Consider the following 15,999-nt stretch of genomic DNA (forward strand, 5'->3'; position numbering starts at 1 on the left):
CGGGGGCTACATGAAAATACTGCTAATAGTGTGCACAACCAAGGACCTCCTTGATACAACAGTAGTCTCTACCAGACTAACCACGCGGCGTCGCCGGCTATAGCCTAGTATAGGGAGAATATGCTACTTGCCAGGGGAGTTTGGCCACCAGAGGGTTTCATTCGCAGGCGCGGGGGAAATATCAACTTTTGATACCGTGCACTGACTATGCTGGCAAATTATTTCCCTTTTTTGCCAAATTCTACAATCCATACGCCCGTAGGAAAGCCTGGTGGAGGCTAAGCATGCAACAGGGACAGAGGAGATAGAACAAAAGTGCCTTGCCGCTTAACGTTTTACATGCATTATTGTATCATAGAAGATTACTGTCACCTAATAAGCTTGCGGACGTTAGCCTCTGCAATGTCCTTGGTGTCAGATATCTTTGAATGCAAGATATAAGATCCATTCAACCTACCAGTAACTCTGCCCTCGCCGTCAAGGTCATGGTCATAACAAGACATACACCCTTCGTTTGGGCATAAAGACATTTAAACCCATTTTTTTTAAAGTATATTTCTGTCTATTTCCTCCTCTATAACCTCCATGTGTGGCTCTTGGTTGCTGGTTTAACAGTTGTCCATTACTAGTATACTTCACTCCCGGGCCAACGTTGCCCAAGGGAGTGAAGTACTCAAGTACTGCACTTGGATTCTCACTGCAGTTTGTACATGTTCTGCCAGAGGGGGTGAAGTAGTGTGCCTTGCTGAGTCTCTGCCAGACGGTTGCTGGAAAAATAGAAGCCTCCATCGAGCTCTCCTACGGGCGTATGGATCGTAGAATTCGGCAAAAAAAGGAATAATTGGCCAGCAGAGTCAGTCCACGGTAAGGATACAAATGAAACCCTCTGGTGGCCAAATATTCTCCCTAAAGCTGGCGTAGTTAGTCTGGTAGAGACCAGAGAAATAAATGTAGTATAAATTGGCCAAATAGACTGAAAGAGGAGTTAGCTGGCCATATGAGTACAATTTGCAACTCAGCGAGCAAACTGGAGAGAGAGACTGATTTATTGATATGTGATTAGTGTGAGCAGTTCTTCTCAATAAGCCTGGGGCTATAGACAGGATCACCCTGTCAATAGTGGAAAAATTAGCACTATTACCACTATTGACAGGATCACCCTGACATTGACTGCGTTTTCCCTACTACTACTTGTGACTGGATGATCATCCGAGCCGAGCCCTCTACGCTGAACCTAGCCATTGATGTGTATGGTACTATTGGATTGACGCGATGTGACATTCATTCTAAACCAGTCTAAATACATGTACGTCACCATCGCCTTTACTCCGTCCGATGAGGGAGTGTTCGGCTGACTCACTTTTGTACGTGACACGTAGGTGGGCAGCTAGCCGCGCGCGTGAATATATCTACATCGAAATTAGGTCACGGAAAAGTTTTCTTGACACGAAAAAAATCAACAAATCACCTTCTCGTCATCGACTCCCCTCTCTCCAAGCAGAGGTTCGGCTCCGGCTGGTTTTTGACGTCCTTTTATGCGTTTATGTCGGCATAAAGAAAACGGACAAAATAGAAAGCCCGACAAAAACGCCTAGTAAGATATCAAAACCAAGCCTGAGCTGAACGTATCTCTGCTTGGAAGTTGGAGAGTACTAACTCCCACCCTCTGGCTTCCTAGTTCTTCCATAGAACACCCCCTACTGTGGATAGGTGACTCACAATTAGCCTCCATAGTAGGCTCTGAACCGGCCTTTTTTTTGGGGGGGGGGGCTAAATAATACACTTTTTGAAGCCAGCCCGTAACCATCAGCCACCCCGTAACCATCTTGCCGGTAAGATGGTTACGGGCTGGCTGCAAAAAATGCATTATTTAGCCCCCCAAAAAGGCCGGCTCAGAGCCTGCTGTGGAGGCTAACTCACAATGACTGTGTACTTATGTGCAGGTATGCACGTAACACTTCGAGTCACGTGATACCGAGTAACTTGTTAAACCACTTGCCTACGGCCGGATATTAAGTCGTGATTCAGGGAGCCGCCCAAGTTGTGGAAGGACCTACATACCAGTACTCGACGTTTTGGTGAGAGCTCTTTATCTGTATCAGTACATTATAATGTCCTTGCTCCTACAGACTAATCGAATGAGGCACAAAAGTTTTCCGAAGAAGTTAGCTAGCCCTACATGGGGTCAGTTTGATAGAACGTCGTTCTATGGCCGGCTAACTTCGCTTGGGAATCATTAACTGCGGTATTTAATCAATCACGGTCAACGACGGAAAGGCTGAACGTGACTGTGCGAAGTCAGGATCTGTCAATGCTGCGCTCGCTGTTTGAATGGGATGCTGGGGTTGATACTAGTCCCCACCACTGAGTTATGTGGTCGATTATGGATAGTAGAATTCGGCAAAAATATGGGAGGAATAGTTAGTCAGGAGAGTCAAACAGCGGCCAGGGTTACATTTCCCCTCGGGTGAACTGCGCTGGCTGAGAAATAGTAAGACTTAGCCAAACATTGATAATAATTTGCCAGGGAAGCTTGGCCACCATAGGGTATTATTGGTCCGAGTAAAGTCAAATGGGCGTCAGTTAATTTACAGCTTAAATGATCTCAACGGCAAAGCTACTGCCCTTGTTCAGAAAATGAGCGGATTACTTTTATCGCTTCTGTACGTAGCGAATTTACACAGAAAACTGCTCCGGTAAATGATATCCTATGGTGGCCAAACTCCCCTGCAGCTGATAAATCATTTTCCCAATTTGGATAAATCTTACAATTTTTTCAGCCTGCAGCGTTGTTAGTGGAGACCAGTTTGATACCTGTATACCTATATCAACGATATTATGACAACAGAGAGTCATAAACATAGCCGGCTCTACATACAATGCTGTGAAACGTAGACGCAAACATAATCGACTCTACTACGCTGTGACTTCATTTGTACCTATTGTTTTCTTTTGTACTACAAATATTTTAAATGTCAGACTACGTCATACGTATAGCATGTTACCTATATTTTGCGCCGACTATCATAGTGTTTTGAATCTTTGTTCATTGGTTTCAATTCATCCTCAACACCGCGATTTCTAATAAAGTTTTTTTGCATGTAAATCACAGAATTCACGGTTCATACGTTAAGATCGCAGGATTGCACGGGCAATATTTACTTTACCCCTGACCGCACCTCCATTGCTAAAACGGTTCTCACGTTTCAGATCTCGTAACTTTAGACAGGCGACACCATGGGCTCCTGGTGGGGGAAACCGGTCGATGACACACCTGATGACGTCACAGGCCTCACGGCCACCCAGATCCAACTCATCCGGGACACCTGGCAGGTCGTCTACAAGAACAAGAGAGAAAACTGTTTCACCATTTTCAGGATGTAAGCACTGATCTTGTGTATTGTACACTATATCTTCGCTTTGATAATGACTTTGGAATGACTGTTTAATCGACCACTATAGTAGCCTCCACCAGGCCTTCCATACGGGGGTATGGATCGTAAAGAGGAGAATAGTGCTCTCCATGAAGCAGAGGTTGGTGTGGAAGATTGTGACCTTTTTGTCATATGCTCCATTTTCTGTCCGCTCTCCAGACAAAAAAAACGGAGCATATGATAAAAAGGTCACAATCTTCCCCACCAACCTCTGCTTGGAGAGTAGAGAATAGTTGGCCATGAGAGTCAGTCCGCGGGAAGGTTAAAATAATTAACATTTCCCCCGGCTCAACTGCGCCTGGCCAATGAAACCCTATGGTGGCCAAATTCACCTGGTAGAATTATTTTGCTTACAGCCATCGTACTTAGTCTTGCAGAGACTTACTAGCATAACTTACAGCACTCAATTGTGCGGTTACATACCTGTACTGAAATACTGTAAGAGCTTTTAAAAGTTTATAACGCGTACCCTTGACGACACTAGTATCTGTACTTTGTCCGTGTTGATATTTCAATGGTACATGTATGTTCCCACGTATTCACAAAACAGGTTACGCCCTGCAGACATTTCTTGACCTAAAACCTAACCACACTCCAGTGCCCTAGCCTGAGGGTAGCTATAAATCTCTTTTGGTGTTCTTAACCCAAGTATTCAGCAGTAAATGCCTGTTTCCGTTGGGAGATAAGATCTAAAGATCGGCTCAGGGATGAAAATAACAATATGTCAAGTTATGTACAACCGCAGACGCCTCAGGGTGTGCTAGGCACCCATTGCAGTATTCTGGCCGTCGTCCAATTTTGTTGCTCAACACAACTATGGTGTGTCCTGTATCAAAGTTAAACTGCAATTTCCAACACAATATTACATGTATTTGGGCTTGTACGTGATAACGACGGTCATATTCGTCGATGAAGGTTACGTTAGGCTACCAGGTACTAAGATACGCCAAAATAGCAGTTACTCAAGCAACTGGATATGATCTCGGAAAGTGTCACTGACGAAAAGCAGTGTATGCTGTCTGAAACGTCTGACCGTTTCCAAAATCATATTCAGCTGCTTGAGTAACTGATATTTGGCGAAGGTCAAATTCGATGATGAGCCTCTACCGGCTTTCTATGGCACTGCAGCGGAACGTCCGGATCTGATATCTCGTTCACTCAGGGTTTTTACTCCCACAAGCCCGAGGCTATTGACAGGATGGTCCTGTAAGCAGTAGAAAAATGGTACTGTGCAGTGCAGATTATATACCCAAGAAAGACATGAATTGTATAAGCTTGTACAAAACCTATTTCCCTACTTCACACATTTAAGTACTGTACAAAAATTCATATTCCTAATACGACTAGACAAACCTTCCATTGAAAAACATATCTGTTCTTTTATATCTACTATAACCGAAAAGCGAGGAGAAGTAGAATTTATCTGAAGATAGTCATATTCTTTTTGTATCCGTAAACTGTACTTGTTCTTTTGTTTTGTTGTGACCTGTACTTAGCCAAGTGTGACAGAAATGTGCAATAAAGGTCTTCATTCATTCATTATTCTACTGCTGACAGGATCATCCTGTCAGTAGCCACTTCCCTCCCACAGGCCACAGTATGATATGGGCTATCTTGACACCGATTCTCCTTTCATCTTCCAGATTGTTCACAGATCACCCCAGCACGAGGACGCTGTTCCGGTCCATGGAAGACGTGGATCTCGATGCGCCCGGAGAGTTTGAGAAGAACGTGGCGGCCCGTGCGCACATGGTGAGGTTCATGCACAGTTTCGCCACGTTCATGGACACGCTGGACGAGCCCGCCGACCTGCGCCAGCTCCTGCACGACCTGGGGAGGACTCACGCCAAGCACAACGTGCAGCCGGAACTGTTCGACGTAAGGAGAACCTAGTCTCTACCAGACTAACCGCGTCGGCTATAGAGAGAACATTTGCCGGGGGACTTTGGTCATGGAGGATAACATTCCCATCAGGGTTGCAATATTGGACCCTACCTCCATAGCCGACCCCCTTCATACAGTTGACTCTATTTGGCCAATTTCTACTATTTTCCCAGCGACCCGCAGAGGCTGATACAGTCTAAGGAGAACCCTTTATCAAGGTTATTCTGTAGTCTATGCCAGACTAACTAGCTAGCTTTAGAGAGAATGGTTTGCCAGGAAAGTTTGGCCACCATAGGGTCTCACTTGTAGCTAGTCTGTGTGACGTCGCTACGTTCAAAGCGACCATCGAAGTAATCCGCTCATTTTCTGAACAAGGGCAGTAGCTTTGCAGTTGAGATTGAAACGTCGCGACTTTACACACACTAGCTGCGCTGGCAGGTGATACCTATGGTGGCCAATTCCAAGGGGGGAATGTTATCCTTACCGCGGGCTCACTCTCCTATTCAATTAGATTTATCATCCTATTTTTGCCGACTTCTACAATCCACTAGTATAGCCCTTAGGGATGGCTGGTGGAGACTTGTTATTCTCCTCTTCATGTGTAGCGCCCTATCATGTATGGCTTCTCTCTCTTCTTCTTGGTATTGAAGGTTGATTCTGTGGTGTTAACGTTCATTGTCCGTCTATTTCCGTCTGTTAGGCTCTCGGACCGATCTTGATGAAGGCCCTGCCTAAAGTTCTGGATGGGAAATTCACGCCCGAGGTGAAGACAGCGTGGCTGGCCGCCTACACGTTCATGAGCACACATCTCAAGGAGGGGGTGGAGGACGGACAGCGCCAGCTAACGGATACAAAGTGAGCTGCAGAAAGAGGACAGCGTCAGGTCGTGGATAAACGAAAACGGTTTTCAGATTACTTGTTCTAATCAAAAGACCTCTCTAGTGAGCCCCAGTTTGTCATATTTGAAGACACTTGTGAAATAATCAGGGTTACGGCTAATTTGAACTTAGGGTTAACATTAAGCAGTGCGGCAAAGTACTTGAAAACGCCGTATATACATGTTCTTCTGTGCATGACAGCGAGGTGGAAACTGTGCTGAATGACAGAGGACTAGGTCAGTTTGAGACTGAGTGAGTTGAATACCGATGTTTATTCGGTCTGCGTAAATTTGCGCCAGAGCATTGCTACCTCCGCCTGCTGTGCATTGGCTGCAGTTCAGATGTCATCTAAAAGAGGGCGTCAAAAGGAAACGAACTGGTAACTTTCAGTTAGTTTTCACATATTTTGTAGATTGTACACTGAACTCAAGTATATTCGATTTTTGTACCATTATTGTGCACTCTAACTCCTTAAGTATGTCAATTCCCTTATGTGATGTTCTTCTGCCATAGAAAGTGATCTGCACACATATATTACCGTAATGGTTTGTAATGACTACTAATTTCGTATCATATAACAGTATTGCGAGAGAGCAAATCTACGCCTGGATAGCATACGTTCCTGTACGTATGTATTGGTTTAACTGCTTGAAATAGCGCTGGTGGAGTTTTCGTAAACACAGTACTTGTATGTATTCTAGTGATGTATTGATAAATGGATCAGAGTTATATAGACGCTTTGATTGATTATGATTAAATGAACGCACTCACAGGGATGTGATAGTTTCTTATTTACGTCAGCAACATGAATATTGCCCGGTATAAATATTTCAATGATAATAACCTTTATTGTACATTAATGCCCTATCACAGGCTAAGTACAGGCAGCGATGTGATTAATCTAAAACATTTGTGCAGTTAAAATCTATACTTTTGCCTTATTATACAGCCGTATTGCACAATGGAGAAAGGAATTACTGAGCCTCTTAGTAATTTGATCAAGCCACAAATGATCAATGATATACTACTTAAGGTCTCGACATAAGCAAGCAAGCAAGCATATACTACCGAAATCATCCTTGTCGTCCGCCCCGTCCCAATTTGTAGCCAACCGTTCTCCACCTCTCACTGCTGACTGTTACATTCTGTGTGTATACATGTATGAATAATCGTAATGTCGATCATTTCTAACATTGATTTGGTAGGAAGTGTTCATGCGTTCATTGTTGATTATATATTGTACTGAATTCATGAATTGAAAGAATAAACATTTAATCTTCGCATATTGCTTTTTACTGTATGATTGATACTTACATCGGAAGTATTTATTCGTCTGAACTAAGGAGAATGTTACAAAGCGCACGTCTACGAAGTCAGCACGACCCAACAATCCGTTGTTTTCATGCACAAAAGTTAATCTCCAAGCAGATCTACAAGGGGCGCGAAAATCGTATATGCTAGCCAGAGAAGCTCCAGTCAGCCAGATAAGCTCCAGTCAGCCCCGTAGGCTCTGGCTAGCATATGCGATTTTCGCGCCCCGTGTAGATCTGCTGGGAGATTACACAAAAGTTACCTCTGTAAGTGACGTGTACGTTGCTGTTTTCAGGTCGTCTTTTGTTCAGGTCGTCCTTTTTGTGTATTTGTGTCTGCGCTCATAACGCAATAGCCTTTTGATGGAATGCCCAAGGCAACAATTACTCACGCAACTAGATAGATTTTGGAAAATTGAAACTAATGCGCCATTAACGGCTATTGAGCTTTTTGTAAAGGCACCCGTTTTACAAAACTGAAAGCCATCACCGTAACAATTGCAGCTCCGCTGCATATGAACTTCAGGTACCGATCAAACTGACCGTGTCTGTCAAAACTCCACCATAAATCTAAACGCCAACACTTTTAAAACTCTATCAACTATTTCACGGAGGTTTGCGTTCTTCGTACTCTTTTAATCAATGCACAGAAAAAGAGAGGTTACGCAATAACCAGAGCAATGTTTCGGATACTTTCTTTCCAGACTAATATGGATTTCGTCAGCACGGCAGATTAAACGGATTGTAAATTGCACACAATGATTGTTTGCTGACGCTTTTGTTTCTTCATTTATCAACAAGAGAAGGTACAGACACAGAGGTGATGCACTTTCTAGCAAGCAACTAATATGTTGATCGTCACCTCTGGAAATGACAATTCAACTTGACAAAGACAAATAAAAATACAACAAATGATACACAGTATTTGGGTCGGGTAGTTCAGGATGAAAATAGAAAGCTGAATTTGGAATTTTAGATTGTGGATTGAAGTGTTAAGAAGGAAAACCAGACAAATCCTTTTGTTGACGCATTTTGATCCATGTACCAGTAGGGAGAGGTTACGAGTAAGCCATAACAGCTTTCCGGGAGCCCATGTCGCAAGGAAAAGATTAGAATAAGCTTAAGGATAAAAGAGCGTGTATCACGTATGGGAAGACGGGATTGTAGGCATTGATGTGTAGATGCATGGTCTGACTCAGACGTCCGACGGATGCGATGAACAATAAGGCAGCTGGCCATTCTACCAGAGGCACCGGTTAGAAAACACTCTACAACATGGACGCCACACAAGAAGACCTGTCTGGTATCCGTGACTCTTCTGGTTTTACAACAGAAACTGTGAATCAACGAGACGTCCAGCCCCAGCTTCACTGGATCCCGACCAGTCCAGGCGAGCAGAAGGATGTCTCACCCGGCCGCGTAGAAGACCCATTGCAGGACAACCATAGCGACGGTTCTAATGAATACTCTGACCAGGATGACGGACCTAGTTGTGGCCCTGACAACGGCACAGAATGTTCGTCGCTACCGACTATCTGCACTTCCTATATAAACATCGACAAAAATGAACAGAATCAAACACTTAACGCTGAACGACCCTCACTACCGGCAGTGTGCACTTCATATACACACGTCGACCAAGCTGAACAGAATCAGGCACTTTACGTTGACGATCAATCTATAGAAACAGGAGAAGCATCGTCAAAAGACATCTATGATACCGACGGTAATAACGCAAATAATGTAGCGCAATACCAGATAAAGGATCGTAAAGAAGCCTTAGCGACTGCTTACCAATGCGGTGGAGATGTCGATGACGCCAGTGTGGACAGACCAGATGCCCAGGTTGATTATACAAACAGCAACGCAGAAGACGTCGATCACGATGAAACTCAACCAGAGACTGTCATCAAACAGTCGGAGAACGCTGGAAGCTCTGAACGAAACAAATCAGACAACAAACTCGTGTCAGACGAGGAGTGTATCCGTCCATATGCGGTTGCTTATCACCGAGATGGCCAAACCAATGATGAAGAGGACGATGCCCTTGACTTCCAACCATACGCCATTGCTTTTAACGAACAAGAGGGTCATCATGAGAACGAAACACCAGCCGGCCAGTCTGTCAACAATGCCCAGCACACCAGTTCCGGTAAGTTAACTTCGTCACAGTAGCAAGTTAGCGGTCACTATCTACTATTTAGAACCGAATTGTTTTAAACAAGTTATCACGAAATACCCCTACTTAAACACACTCACGGATGAACAAAAAGCTACCTTTCTCTTGAAATCACAGAACCCACAAATTCTGGAAAAAGTGAGACTTTTCTTCTTCCATTGCCTCCAAAAAAAGAAGTCAAACCCAGCTTGTTTAGATATAGCCAACATTCGCATTTAGTATTATTAGCCTATTGATACAACAAAGTCAGTCACAGTTCACTGACACATGTATGTTTTTCCCTATGTTTCTACCATGTATTTGCAATTAGCCCACGGGCAATAAAACTTTCTATTCTACAATCCACCGCTAAAGTGCTTTAGAAAATCCACGGAGAACATTTAACTCACGAATTAGGAGTTGTTTCAATGAATGACCGTCAAAGCGAATCAGTTAATCCTCTCAGGTGTGGATATTTGCTGGGATATTCTAAGACAAGTTCTTGCAAGCATTTTCTGACAGTTTGTTAGTCCATATCATCTGCTCTGACAGGTCACAGAGGAATGTTCACCGAGAGAAGACATGTTTATGGCTTTCCAAAGCCTTTACTATCAAGCTCAGGCTATGGCTCATAGATACGACCGGTTCTGGAATGGAAGAACAAAAGGAGAGTACTTATAAAAGAAGTACTAGTGTCTAAAAAAGACACCTAGGCGACGCATGATTGGTAAGGTATATGATTGTATTCGAAGTTTACGGTAAATGCTAAGAATAGCTTTTGAAGATTGCCCCTTAATTACTTGCAGTTTTGATTGTGGTCTCTTTTTCGGCTATTGGGGAGGGTGATCCTCTGTAATGGATGGGTTTAGGTGTGATGGCTAGGTTTTGTTTTTAATATAATCATACGTCTTTCCCCCTCCATGTTAGGCCTTTTGGGGTCTGTTATGGACGATGTAAATAATGCTCAGCATCACAGCAATATGTAGAACTGTTTAACGTTAACATGAAACGGGAAGAGAAGGCGAGGAACTTCGTCCATATGAAGTTACAGCACTTTTTTTACTTCAGTCCGACTTGACAAGACGGCGGCTAAATTAAACGTTACAGCTACAGACAAACACCTGTCTGTGGTGGACATTATAACGCAGACCAGGAGAGCACGTATATAACAAGCAAAAACTTTTAAGACATTGAGAAACAGCTGTGATGTATGGGTATATATTGCAACATCCAGAAAGTTCATATCAAACATCGATAAGCAGCTCTACTACAAACTAGCCCCTTTTCTATGCCGTATGCAATGGAATTCGTCGCTGCTATAGAAAAGGCCATACCTGCACTACTATACAATAGCTCCGCCCCTGAGCCTTCGCCAAAAACCATCAACGTTCATCTTTTACATTTGCAGGGGCCTTGGACGACAATGCGGGCGGGCTCCGTCCTAACCCCATGTACAGCGGGAACGCGTTACGCCCAAACCCCATGTACGTTCCAAACACTGCAAAGCCAATGGCAGACGAAGGTAAGGTACATCCTTATAAGTTAAGGTTCTTCACTTGCTTAATACCCCTATTCTCTGCGACCTAAAATTTAACAGAGCGCTCAACGAATTTCATAGATAAAAACGAATCTTTTTACGATTTGTGCATTTTATTGCGTTTTCAGTCATACTTTTAAACTTTGCTTTTGCATTATATTGAAATCAAGGGCTACACAAATCCAGCTTAGGTCACAGCGAGGTCACAGTGAAAGCGCCGTCTAGTGGAATGGGGGCCTTAGGGCCCTGTCACACATGTGCGTATATTCAAGTGCGCATGAGTTGCGCATTAACATTTTGTAGGATTAAGTAAAGTTTGCGGGGAAGAAGTTGTTTTCTGCGTTGGCCCACCGTTGTGCAGCCTAGTTATCGAACCAAGGAAATGACTTCTTGGGCTGAAAACTTAATCTTGACCAAAAACATGCTAATACGCAACTCACGCGGGCTTAAATTTACGCACAAGTGTGACAAGGGCTTTACTACCTTTTGTGGTGGTGCGATTTGAAACATGCTTTTTTTTCAGGTCACAGCATGGGCAGTAGGCCTCAGCTCCGCGGACTCAAAACAATAGCGAGCTTGTCTTCCCCGCTGAGCAGGCGTAAGACATCCTACCCCATAGTTATGCAAATACTCCCGACGGCCCCCCGTCGTCCAATGTGAGACAGCCGCTCGGAGGAGCTAACTTCAAAATATCTAAGGGTACGAAAACACCACTCCTGGTCTCCGTTACCAGAAGGGGTGTCTTCGATCTTTCGGGGGCCAATCCGGACCTATTACTGTCCATTGCAGTCCCCATTTTTCAACGTAACAAAATAACAGGATGCTCACAAAAGATGTGTTACACTGAAGATACGTCATAGTCGTTTTAATGGAAGGTTTAGCACGTTAAATAGATTTTAGCTGGTAAATCTGGCTAGAATTACGATATCTAGTGAGTACGTAAGAAGCAAATAGGAACTCATGTACAATGCTGGTAGACAAATATATGATGAATAAGATATCTATGTTCACAATCCTGGCATTTCCAACGCTTATCATAATGATAGCTTAGTTAATAGCGGTGTCGAAACCCATTGTGTGCATGGCACCGGCCCGGTCCAATCTGCCGGCCATGATGTTATTGTTCCGTGAACAGCGGTGCCGTGCATACTGCCGGTAACGGTCATGTAGGGAAAAGAAGGGGTTTTGGGCGTTACAAAATGCCTCGTATCGTCCTTTGTGATCGTTTTTTTATCAACTAGGTGTTTTCCGTGGGTAAATAGGACACCAAACATGAGAATCACCACCAAGCCAAGTGCCTGAGTCGAAGGAATTAGCAGAAAATTAGGTTGTTTGAAATGAGGTTTCGTACCTATCGCTCATTCCTCGCTTACGCGAGGAATTCGCTTAGCGCCTGCGGCGCCATGGGGCGCCCTTCGGGCGCACTTCGGGCGAGGTCGGCTTTCGGGTAAGTTCGGGATCCGCCCAGCCTATCACCCGATATCCCGGTATATATTCGGTAAAAATATAGACTCTCCTTCCGAGGCCTACAGCCTATGGTCACAGGTGTGTCGTATCTCGATCTTGTGTCATCACTTTGTGTGTGGTAGTGACGACACTGGCGGTTCTTTCAGCTCTGATCACTGCGACATTGATGTCAGGGAAGCAAGACAATCCCACACAAACTGCAAGTTGCGCATCTTGATAGTCCTGATGAATATTGTATACTTATTGTAAGAGGCATTAGAAGTACTGCTATTACTTAATGAAGGTACCGTTGAAGGGTGGCTGAGGAGTTTTGGGATGTTATTGAAAAAACCCTTTATACATCTCTGTAAACCTTCCTCAAACTTATTTTTTTAGGTAGTACCTTATAGCAAGGTGATAATTTATGCAAATTGGTATGACGTCATGATTACGTCATCAAGGGTTATAAGGCCACGCCCATTTTTAGAAAAAAGGCTCTCCTTGGCTTGTACTTCGATGTTTATCAATATAACTTTGCAGGAATGTACATGATAGTAATACATCAAGGATTATGCGTGCCTATGTTTATATTTTGAAATGACGATTTTAGGCGAATTTTTATTGTTATTTTTTTTATAAAAAATTCGCCAAGAATCGTCATTTCAAAATATAAACATAGGCACGCATAATCCTTGTCATTTGGATATACAACGGTACCTTAACCTTTAGCACACTGAAGTAGCCGGTTGGCACCCCATTCCCTATTGGTTACATAGTTAGGCAGCAGGGAGAAGGTTAAGACCTTCTGAAAAATAGGACATGAGAACTTGTATCCTCTCTCATGTACATGTAGTATTTCTAAAATACGTTTTTTGTTCCCCTCAGACATGGACAGACCCCACCTTCACGGGCAAAACGGCATTCGAGGCGGACCCAGCAACCCGACATGTTAGCTACACGTCATCCCCGGCCACCAGCACTGAAGGTAAGAGTAGACTTCGTTGATACTAGTGCAGATTTGCACTGCACGAAATGGCCTCGGATCCCGGCGGATACGTAGAGGGATTCCTCTCGAAATATTTCAAAGCCCGTGCGGATTTAGTTGGATCCGTCAGTATCCGCCAGTATCCACCAAAAATACAGAAAAATCCGTGTACGTATCCGCCGGGATCCGAGGCCATTTCGTGCAGTGTTGCATTATCACTAGTACGTTTAAAATGACAGAAAAGCTAATCCCATGAAGGTGATACTACCTGAAACAATATTTCCTCTGAATAAATAAATAAATTACAAAGACACAAAGATAAGTGGAACCAGTGTGTGTGTTTTATTAGGTACGCCTTGTTCTTCCCAGGAAAAGAGATGACGCTAGCTCCAGATCCAGACTTTGAAGTTCGGCAGACTACGATTGTCTTCGGTGGAGAAGGGGAAGAAACGGGCCAGTTTTCTGACCCAAGCGCTGTTGTCGTGTCTGCTAGCAACGAAATATTTGTAGCTGACTATTCAAATAGGCGAGTTCAAGTCTTCAGCATGGCAGGCGCGTACCTCCGCCATTTCCCGACCATAGTGTCGGGGGAAGACTCCAGAACGGTGGAGCCCTATGACATTTCCATCGACGGGGAGGGTCACCTGTGGGTGGTGGGGGATGATTCCCTCTTGACAGGGTTTATTGTTCGGTATACGAAAATGGGACATCGCCTAGCAACCCTTCATGCAACATTCTCCAACAGTTCTTTAGGTGGCATCGCGGTAGACACACTTCGTAATCTTGTCGTAGTAACACAGTTTTGGGACGATTATGGGGAAGTAAAGCTGTTGCATTTCAATGGCACGGTGGTTCGCAAGTTTAGGACGGGGCAGGGCCCGGAGATTCCCGGACCGGTCGCTGTGGGACGGGAGGGAAACCTGTTCTTTTCCGACCACTGGGGGGATACGCGTGTGTACGTCTATAACAACACTGGCTACTACCTTTTCAGTTTTGAGTGTGACAAAATTGGTGACGGTCAGGCAGAAGTCGAAGTCACAGGAGTCTGTACGGACAGTTCAGGGGACGTTCTCGTGGCGACCTGGTTGGGCGGGACTGTGGAGCTGTTTACAGAGGACGGGCGGTACGTTCGGCGCGCCGCGTCCGACATGTTCCAGGCTGATGGCGTGGCAGTAGCACCAGGTGGACAGCTGGTAGTGACAAGTTTTGAAAACAGCACCGTCACTATATTCTCACATTATTAATCCAGCAAGCTCGAGTGTTTCTGAGTTCTCCAGACTCAGAAGTAGTAGCAGCCCTCCTCCCACGAACCCTTCCCGTCACCTTTGCTACTGACCAAGCAGAGGTTGGTCTGACTGGCTTGTCAGACGTTTTTGTCGGGCCTTTCTATTTTGTCCCGTTTTAGAAAGCCCGACAAAAAGTTCTAAAAACATGCCAAAAACATGCCAGCCAAATCTCTGCTATTTCTCGCGATTCAAGAGATGACAGCACTATAATATCTACATGAGAGAACTTAGTCAATGTGATAATGATTGTCAGTCGAATGTTTATAGACGTAGAGCCTGAGTTCTTAATTTTCTGGGGTTTTCTTTCATGACAATTCACACAAATGTATTGGAAAATGACCCATATAGCTGTCAGTGACTTAGTTCAGTAACAGCCACATGAGACGTGGAGGGCACGTGGACGTTGATGTGTAGTGCAATTTTGTGACTTTTTCCTATATAGCACCATGCGCACATTCGATCACGCTCCAGTTTGTGATTAGAAGGACCACGTGGATATCGGACATTAGGCAGTGCGGACATCGTAGGCTCCTGCGCAGACGTTTGGGTTGGCAGTTGCAGATTTTGAAACAGGAGAAGTTAACAAGGGGTTTTGCCGAAAATATGGTGTCGTCGAACGTTCTTATACATTTTTCGGCGGAGATGACGCACCGATTCAGTTTAACCAAATAAGAACACGCGAGCGACAAGGAAGCAGCGCAAATATGGCGAAAAAACCCCACTTAAACCCGCCGGCCACACGGATCTGAGCGGGAGGCTACGGTGTCCTTCTGTCCGATGCATGCATGTATCCACGTGTTTCTGCCAATCACAAACTGGACGTAGGCGTAATTGGATGTGCGAAGGATGTATTATATGGAGGGAAAAACACTTAATTATTTGTGTTTTTTTCAGTTACAAAATTGGACTGCATATTGATGTACACGCGCCTGTTACTGACCGCTAAATGGGCCATTTTCCAATACCTTTTGTATAAATTGTCAGTAAAAAACAACGCGAGAAAATAAGGAAATCAAACTTTACGTATGAAAATATTCGAATGACAATCTTTATCACACTGGCAAATTTCTCTCAAGTAGAT

The 15,999-nt window shown here is 44.2% G+C and overlaps 1 protein-coding gene across 2 annotated transcripts in view; it reads left to right on the forward strand.

Annotated features, from left to right (window-relative positions):
• LOC136437307 (cytoglobin-2-like) overlaps nt 1-6,968 on the forward strand; it is a 29,330-nt gene extending 22,362 nt beyond the window's left edge. Inside the window, exons 1-4 of one of the 2 annotated variants that reach the window (XM_066431837.1) lie at nt 1,958-2,078; nt 3,211-3,380; nt 5,078-5,312; nt 6,019-6,968. In XM_066431837.1, the coding sequence (XP_066287934.1) occupies nt 3,238-3,380; nt 5,078-5,312; nt 6,019-6,177 (537 nt within the window). In that variant the 5' untranslated portion in view covers nt 1,958-2,078; nt 3,211-3,237 and the 3' untranslated portion in view covers nt 6,178-6,968. Of the gene's footprint in view, nt 1-1,957; nt 2,079-3,210; nt 3,381-5,077; nt 5,313-6,018 lie in introns of those variants that run through there. The other variant, XM_066431839.1, reaches the window with a different exon arrangement.
• The last annotated feature ends 9,031 nt before the right edge of the window (nt 6,969-15,999 follow it).

The sequence above is a fragment of the Branchiostoma lanceolatum genome, chromosome 6 (genome assembly GCF_035083965.1).
Source record: "Branchiostoma lanceolatum isolate klBraLanc5 chromosome 6, klBraLanc5.hap2, whole genome shotgun sequence".
Classification (NCBI taxonomy): domain Eukaryota; kingdom Metazoa; phylum Chordata; class Leptocardii; order Amphioxiformes; family Branchiostomatidae; genus Branchiostoma; species Branchiostoma lanceolatum.